The 8,764-nt window shown below is 37.4% G+C and overlaps 1 protein-coding gene across 2 annotated transcripts; it reads right to left on the reverse strand.

Moving 5' to 3' along the window:
- Window positions 1-468: 468 nt before the first annotated feature.
- LOC111447913 (putative phospholipid-transporting ATPase 9) lies at window positions 469-8,762 on the reverse strand. 2 transcript variants are annotated; one of them, XM_023087296.1, is made up of 13 exons: window positions 8,389-8,762; window positions 7,371-7,886; window positions 5,154-6,511; window positions 4,801-4,911; window positions 4,435-4,711; window positions 4,117-4,205; window positions 3,926-4,034; window positions 3,231-3,440; window positions 3,021-3,146; window positions 2,816-2,914; window positions 2,500-2,691; window positions 1,537-2,167; window positions 469-1,262 (listed from the first exon to the last, which is right to left on the reverse strand). In XM_023087296.1, exons 2-12 carry the CDS (start codon window positions 7,767-7,769, stop codon window positions 1,547-1,549), a joined length of 3,591 nt encoding a protein of 1,196 aa, XP_022943064.1. In that variant the 5' UTR covers window positions 7,770-7,886; window positions 8,389-8,762; the 3' UTR covers window positions 469-1,262; window positions 1,537-1,546. The 2 variants fall into 2 exon arrangements, with proteins under 2 accessions (XP_022943064.1, XP_022943063.1); XM_023087295.1 differs by lacking the exon at window positions 469-1,262 and having other exon boundaries at window positions 1,341-2,167.
- Between the last annotated feature and the right edge of the window lie 2 nt (window positions 8,763-8,764).

Consider the following 8,764-nt stretch of genomic DNA (forward strand, 5'->3'; position numbering starts at 1 on the left):
TTGTTATCTATTATTATTGTTAGGAAACGCTATTTAATTATATAGTTCTTTAAGGGCTATGAATATTCAATTAAAATTTTGTTCGATGTTGCCATTTAAATAGGATAATAAATGATGACGTGGAATTTGAAGTGTTTTACAATGATATCTAAGTAGGTGAGATTCATATGGGCACATATAGTTGGATTTTTTAATTGAGTGTAGGTGGGAGGACATTTAATATTAAAATATTTTAGCTTATAAAACGTTTTTAAAATGTGATTTTTCTTAACTAAAATAACATTATTGAAAAAAATTGGTTAAAAAGTTTTGTAGTATTGTGCATGAACATAATAAAAAAAATTATTTGAGATAGTTCAATTACAGTTTTATATTTTAATTTCATATTGAATTATAACACTTTAGTAAAGTATAGATATGTTGTCATGATGCTACAAGCAATACGAGCAATAAAGTGATACTATGTGATGAACTAATCAACATAACTTCGTGAAGGTGAAGAAGAAAGGTATAATTTAGTGTGATTCTAGAATACGACTAAAGGAAAGGCATTTAGTTTGCCTTGGCCTTCAACTTAAACATTCCCATCATATGGATGCTACAGAAAAAAGTTAAGAGATTTACAGGAAAGATCCTCTTTCCTACTTTTGTTGCATTCCCAACCACAAAATCCATTTTGAAGACAGGGAACTATTTCCTTAACAAGCAATGTCTTCTTCTTTTTATCATCATCTTCTTCTCCACCACCTCTCTTCCGCAACCATGGAAGATCCAAACATGCTAGCAGCCGACTGCATTGCCATATGTTGTTGCTGTGAGTGCCTGGCGTTGCAGATCACTCTCCTTTTGTTACTCAAGCTTCCATGGAAGCTCATTCGAAAGACAAGAGAGTTCGCCAAAAGAAGGCTAAGACAAAGACAAAAGGAGGAAAAGATGGTAATGAGTGGTTATAAAGATGAGCTTAGAGGGCTTAGTAATGAAAGATGTATGAGGAATGAAGGAGATGGGTTGGGTTTGAGTTGCTGTATGGAAGAGATTGAGAAGGTTATGGAGGATTTGCAGGAGAAGGGAGAGTTTGGTTTTGGAAGCTTTTGGGGAAAGGGGAATTCAATTTCAGGTTCCTGCAGAGCTGAACAACAATTTTATCCTACAACTGTACACTATCAATCAATTCAAGTAATTCCTTGTACATGAGATGATGGCCTTTCCACTTTCCTTCAAGACTTCAGACCATAATCTTTCTTCATTTCCTGCTGTTTTTCCTGCCAAAATTGATCAAAACATCAGAAGAGAGGACGAGAGGGTATAACCTATGGTACATACAAGCTTCTTCTTTTTCCTTTTTTCATTTCTATTGAACATATGATCTTACCCCACCATATACCTGATCTCTCAGCTCTCTATAGTACAAACTACATAATATTTTGATTCAGAACAGAAGGAAACCAAGCATAATAACAATATTCGAAGCACTTTCTATCAGTATGATAAAGCAGGCTGATGAATCTGTACAAAAACTTCAGAATTTAAACATACAGAAACGGATCTATGAATTATCTCTTCTTATTTTGGCTGCCCAACGAGCAGTGAAGCCGACAGTTGTTGGTTTCAACGAGCTTTGCCTGACCATATTGACAAACTCAGGATTGTCTATCTGACCCTTACCATCGTGCCTGATCCACTGTATTTTTTCATGGTACATCGGAAAGAAATTCACCTGTAATGCTGAGTATACAAAGAATGGAATGAGAGTAGAGATCACCACAAAGATCAGCAGAACCCAATAAGACCCGGCAGGAGCAAGGGCTTCGAGGAACACACGATATGCATTTCCTGAAATGTTGGCAGGGAAGGCTCCATATATCATCAAAAAGAGGTACCAGATAAAGATTGAAGCCCAGATGAAAATATGTTGTAACAAGGTGAAGTAGCTAACAGAGAGTGCCATCTGCAAGTTGACGACCCAAACAACACATGACAGCATTGTCGCTCCAAGGATATCTCTCCCCACAGTTTTCCCATCGGGGTTAAGTGCCTGATGCTTCATTCCATTTGTGCAGAAAAAGAAAATGATCAACGCACTGCACAAACCATTAAACATCCAGCTGAGTATCCGGGCCCAGCTGAAGAGGACATTCTGAACACCTTGCTGGTACAACATAGGAAACTGCCAATCAAGTGTAAAGGTTTAGGATACATCCATCGCACTGGTAACCATTAAATTATTTCATTTTTCACAATAGCCAGTCTACCAAACAAGGAATACCAGTTTTTAAATTCAAGCATTGCTTAATATTATTTTAGAAGATACAGTGCGATATAAGCCTACTTTAATTTTATTACAGATTTATGTTCGTATGGTGCTGAGGATTCATACAATGGTTACCTAGCAATGGTCATCTAGCTCTGTCTATCAATACATGCACGCATACAGTACAACTAGGAATTAATGACCCCCAACAAAACCAAGAAAAGAAAATGAAAATGCCACAATTTTACCTTAAGGCAATATCTTGCAGACACGTCCTGGTCAAACACCCCAAGAGCCACAACTGGCAGTGCGGAGAACACAACATTGTAGAGTGACATAAACCAATCGTTATATGCAGGTTGTGCAGAGAATGAAGTGTATGCCTCGTATAAGAAAAGTGTAAAACCAAAGGTAAAATTCTTGTAGAAAAAGTAGCATATCTGCCAAAAAGAAGAGCCAGCCAAAAAGAGAAATGTTAGAAGAAAGATAATTACTTTCAGAAGATCAAATTGACAAAAAATTTAAATATGAAATTCGGCATATCCATCTTGGTGAATGAATTACCATTGATGACAATCTCCTGTAGCACCAATGTCCATGTACAAGTAGTAGACGCTCCAAATATCTGAACTGAGCAATTGCAATATCACTCGACATGACAGCCTGAGGTGATCAAATTTGACAAAATACAACAGAAGATATTAGAAACAGAACAAAAGGCTGGAGTGAATAACTCGGATATAAATAGCTTAATAAACGCTTTCCATACCTGCATTCCTTCGGCACCACTAATTCCAATGCCAATATCTGCTTCCTGAAGCATTCCAACATCATTTGCGCCATCACCAATTGCTAATGTTGTTTTCCCCGTTGCAAGTTTAACCAATCGAGTGACCTGATTTTTTTTTTTTCCCATTGTTGAGACAATAATATTTGAAATGACGCTTTCAAACACCTAGATGGAGATCTAAGCAATTACCATTGCTTTCTGCTTTGGTGATGAGCGACAGCAAATAACAGATGCACATCCAATTGCAAGCTCAAGGAATGCATCCTTCACATCATCCTCTAGAGCATAAGTAAGTGACTTCCCATCAATTATCAATGCATAAGCCTCTGCGCTTCCACTTGATGCAGTGAGCTGAGACCTTGCCCGAGTTATCTTGTGGATGACACTTTCTTTTGATGCCTAAAAGATAATCAGAAAAGTCCTATTAACATGCATGCAACTGAACAATTTCAACCATGTAGAACCACATTTTGAAAATTCTTCAGTCCCAACGCTAGAGATTCCTCACTTCCTCAGTAAAGGAAAACTAAATTCAACATGTATAATCGAAGTACCATAGAAAAATTGTAAAAAAATAGAATGATTTATATATTCACGTTTCCACACATAATATAAATTCTGCTATCCTAATTCATGATATCAAAGTCAAGTGCTGATATTCTTGAGCCTATGATCTCTGTCTAGGATTTTTTTTCCTTTTTAACAAAAACTGCAAATGGTATTGTTTAAAACTTATAATGTGATTGAGTTGGCCATTGGTCCATCAATTCAATGACTGCCATTAGATTCTTCAACCACAATAATAAGAAATAAAGTAATAAAATAACTAAATATTCATCATGCATGTAATAAAAGGTCAGGGGCGGGGCCACAGTTAGATTTACCTTACTGATCATATCCTTCTCTCCCGTCCTTTCTAAGGCCTGAATTTCTGGTGTTTCCAGAGATACAATAATCTGTTTCATTCCTTGTCTAAGCAAACTGCAGGCAAAACTGGAAATTCCCAAATCTTGTGTAAGTAAAAGTTTGTGCCGCTTATTTAAAAACGTAAACTTTATTTTCTATAAGGCCATACCCAATATTGACCGCAGTCTCCATCTTGTCCCCAGTCAAAACCCAGATCTTAATCCCAGCTTGAGCAAGTTTGTCTATGCATTCAGGGACCTAATAAGCAGAATGGAAATGCAGGAAGTTCAATTTCAAGACTTACTATTAACAGTCAAGAAAGTAGGAAGCTTATGGAAAAGGGTGACGGGAACAAAGACTTCAATACAGGAGAGGGACACATATTCTGACCCTCTCAAACCTCCAACATAGGAAATCCTTCGTTAGGTCACCCTTAAATCACACGAGAAAAGGTATAACCATTAGTAAAGCTAAGCCTTCCACTCACTCCATTTTGAAGCTTGTCCTCAACTGCTGTGGAACCAAGAAGAATTAAATCCCTTTCAATGCGATCTGTTACTTTATCAATCAATGAATCCCTCTCTGCACTAACTGAATTCTTGGCTTCATAGAATTGCCTATCAAATAACTTGTATTCCTCCTCATCAAGTTCACGATAAGCAAGTACCAAGGTCCTTAGCCCTGCATCAGCGTACTCATTGATATGGTCCTTCGTTTTCTCTTCAAATTTACAAGCATTCTTGGCAAGCCTCTCAAACATGACACTGCAGGGAAATCCCAGTATGATGATAAAACGTAATTAAAGTAGATGTAAGGAGTTGAATGAAGATGGTTCTCATGACAATTCATATACCTGTCAGCACCTTTGCATAGTAATAGTACTTTCCCTTCTTCATCTCTTATTATAACAGACATCCTCTTCCGGGCGCTATTAAACTCCAGAACATTTAAAAGCTTATATGACCTGCGAAATTTAAAGTTAATAACTACAGCAATAGTCTTGCTAACGCCACTATTCTCGTAGAAAGAATGTGAGAAGTGCTGACCATCAATAATTATCAATTTGAGCACATATAAGATGCAGTAAACAATCAGGCGAGCACGCTAATTCACCTTTCATACATGCACATTAAATGAATTAGAGAAAACTGTTCAACTGGAAAGAGAGGTTCTTACTGAACTTTTTTGCCAAAGCTATAGACTAACCTTTCAACCTTCCTTCCAGACCTAGGATCGAGTTCACGAATCGATATACTTGTCTGTGTCCTCTGGAAGAATTCGAAACCAATTTCTCTGGCAGCAATTACAAATGCTGCTTCATCTGGCGATTCAGCTTCATATGAAACCTTGCCTGTGTTTTCATCAACATCTGGAATAGCTGTTTGACAAGTAGCAAGGAGGCGGAAGAACTTCTGGATGACATCTGCATGAGGTTCATTAACCCAGTTTCCGTTCATAATCCTATTGTCCTTAAAATTAAAGCCTTTGACAGAGGGAGTTGTATCTGTAGCATCCTCATTGTGCTTATAGGTGTTTCCATTGTCATTTCCATAAAGCATTGGCATGCCATTTCTGCTTTCCATAGCTCTCTCAGTTTCAGTGACTCCGCTGCCATAAGCTGTTCCAGCCACAGAACACTTGATAAACTCCATTGAGTTACAGGTCAAAGTTCCGGTCTTGTCAGAGAGTATGGTGTCAACTTGACCAAGTTCCTCATTCAAATTGGAGGTGCGGGCATGTGCTGGTTTGTCAGCTTCTTCATAATACATGTGAATGTCTTGATTGATGAAGATACTCTGAAGAACTTTGACAACTTCTATAGACACATACAAGGATATAGGGATAAAGTAGTTATACAACATCAGTGCTGACAGAAAGTGGAAAATTGCAGCAGCTGGTGCATTTTTGGGGTCAAAGTAAATAGTAGAATCATCTGGTCTAAGGTACCATCTCTTTGTCCTCCCATTTTTAAGATCATCTTTAGTCATAACTCCGAAGACTATAGATCCAATGAAGGCCAGCATGAATAGACAGCTAAACAACAGATATATAATTTTATCCATCTTCTTCTCAACTTTGCTTCTCTTAGAAGGTGGATCAGTAGAATTTTGAATAACCTTTGAATCATGGCCAGTAAAGACAACAGCCCCATATATATATTCTGTGTTCCGGAGTTTGGAGTCTCTCAGGAGAAGATTTTGTGGAGAAAGTGGATATTGTTGATCTTCAAAGTCCATACTCCCAACAAAGGTATAAAGATTTGCATTTGGGTCTTCACATTTGATTGTAGCCTTAAAGTCAAAAAAGTTAGAATCCTCACGTGCAAATGCAGTTGTATCGAGTGCTTGCTTTACCTTTAAATTTGTTTCCCCATCAAGGTTCATCGTTTCTACATAACAGATTCCATCCTCATAGCAGGATGAAATCAAAAGAAGGTCGGCTGGAAAGTATTGATCCTTTTCAACCTTCACTATATCTCCAACCCTCAAAGTTTTCCATTCAGTATTATCGAAGACTCCATTGCCTTGATGAACTTTAACCATTCTATTATTCACCTCAATATCCTGGATAAATACGCCACTCAAAAAATTAATGAAGTCCAAAGGATTGAGTCATTGACAAAGAACACTCCATTATTTTGTCATAGACTCGTTACGAACTGTGTTCAACAAAATAAATCTTTCTGCAGCAAGGAAGGGCATGCCACTTTATTATTATTACTATTAGTTGAAAAGGCCAACTAACTAGGGATCATTTGTCTTTCATCTAAAATAGAGATTTCTAGTTAGTTGACGACCCAAACAACACATCTAAAAATAATTTGTCTTCCATCTAAAAGTTCATACGACATAAAGTTCTAGCAGTAAAAATAAAAATAATTTAAAAACGTTTATTTCAATATTTTTAAAAATAAATGTCAATATATTCATTGTAAGACACAACATTCACCCTTTTACTTAAAAAAATATTGGAAGCTTCATTCATTCAAAACAGTTTAAAGTAATTTTCTATTATATACAAAGTTAAACAAGAAAAATGACCTCAACCACATTTAACAAAAAATAGCTCATTCGAGTATAGCATGGGAAGAATTTGGAATTTAATATATCACCGTATTCATAGGATCCCTCAGTATTTCCTCAAATTCAACTAAAATTTCCAGAAGAATTGATTAGACCAGTCATTGTTATAGAAAGAACTTCGCGTTAAAAGACTAGTTAACTTTTAAAAATGTTTTCTTAGCTCAATGCTACAGAAAAGAAAAGTAGAGGACTCTGTTATGTACAGCAGTAAAAGATGTTTCCTTATCGTTTTAGAACATTATGCAAAATAGACTGGAGAATATTTCCCCATCAAAGTTAACCATCCCTAGCTATCAATCTACAAAATAACAACGGAATGGATACGATCTATAATTGTTACCTGTGCTTTTCGTCTCCAATCTTCAACACCTTCTTTAACCATTGTCGCAATAATGACTGCAATAAGAGGGACAATTGCACTGACAGCAGTATAAGGAGCAAGAGGAGTGAAGGCTAATATACCAGCAATCAAGAAGTAAAAATTAGCCACCCTCCTGAACTGCTCAAACAGCGACTTGGGCACAAAAGTGATGGGTGTGTACTTTGTAGAACTGATAGAGTTGTTAACATAATTACGCATACCAGCCTCCAAACAATCAGGATCATTACAGAAAACCACCCGGGAGAACCCGAGCATCCCAATTTGTGAATGATCTTCATCTTTCAATGAAGTTCTTCCACAAGCAAATGAATAGATCTTGCTTAGCCTTAGCTTCCTCTTTCGGTTCCCAGTCCTCATTTTCTCCAGGGCCAACACAAACTCTACTCAAGCACCAATACAGACCGCCACCACCAAGAACTGAAATTCCCCAAAGTCTTCAAACCTAACCAACTTGAAGAAACATACAAGTTTCTCCTGCGAACAAAGAAGTTTATTAAATGATAAATGCAAGCTTCTTTATGTCCAGCAGTAGCACCCCAATAGCAAAAAAAGAAAAAAATTCCCAAAAGTGAAATTTCAAGTCCCCAGAACTAAGAAAACCTAAGTGGCAATCCACTGAGTCAAAAACCCATAAACAGTCGCAGCACAAAATCTCGAGCCAACCAATCGAAGAAAGATCTAACAAGCAAAAGAACACAAACCCCACTAAAATCCACTAAAAAATCTGACAAAAGGCAGTGAATCCTAGAAAATTTACACGAAGGTGTGGGGAAAAAAACAAAAAGAGGAAAGAAGCAGAGAAGAAGCGCCAAAGTAAAAACACCGACACCAAGAGAGAAAAATCAAACTCTGTGTTTCACCCTTGGATTGAAGAGAATTAATGAGGCGAAGGGCATAAATGCTCCAATCGACCAATCGACCAATCGACCAACCGACCAATAGAAGTATAGAATGCAGATGATGGCTTGAGAGATACCTTGAATCGCTGAACGAAGACTTTGATTCCATCTCTGGATTTTCTTGACTTCGAAAGACGGCTTTAATTACACTGACGCGTGAGTTCTGCCCCTACACGACAATTTCAATTTCGGTCGTTTCCCGGGAAGGATTAACGGAAGGAGAAAAACTAGAATTTTGTAAAATCCTATTGCGGTAGGAATTTGCATCAACTGGTTGAAAAATTCTCCCAAAAGAATATCCACACATAAACAGACACCGAGAATCAAAGAATCCAGTGAGCAAAAGCAACGGTCTAAAAAAGGAGATGACGAATTTTCTTGGACTTTTGGGCTGAATTTCATTCCGCGGGCAATCTCACGCGGCGCGCCAACGGGTTTTTCAGTCTGTCTCCA

Source organism: Cucurbita moschata, unplaced genomic scaffold (assembly GCF_002738365.1).
Source record: "Cucurbita moschata cultivar Rifu unplaced genomic scaffold, Cmos_1.0 Cmo_Scf00009, whole genome shotgun sequence".
NCBI classification, from domain to species: domain Eukaryota; kingdom Viridiplantae; phylum Streptophyta; class Magnoliopsida; order Cucurbitales; family Cucurbitaceae; genus Cucurbita; species Cucurbita moschata.

Coding starts and splice junctions, on each gene's coding strand:
- LOC111447913 (XM_023087296.1), bottom strand. CDS start 7,769: ATGAGGACTGGGAACCGAAAGAGGAAGCTAAGGCTAAGCAAGATCTAT. Junction 4,206..4,434: donor AGGACAAGCTTCAAAATGGA/GTGAGTGGAAGG, acceptor TCTGCTTATTAG/GTCCCTGAATGCATAGACAA. Junction 2,915..3,020: donor GTGGTGCCGAAGGAATGCAG/GTATGGAAAGCG, acceptor TGATCACCTCAG/GCTGTCATGTCGAGTGATAT.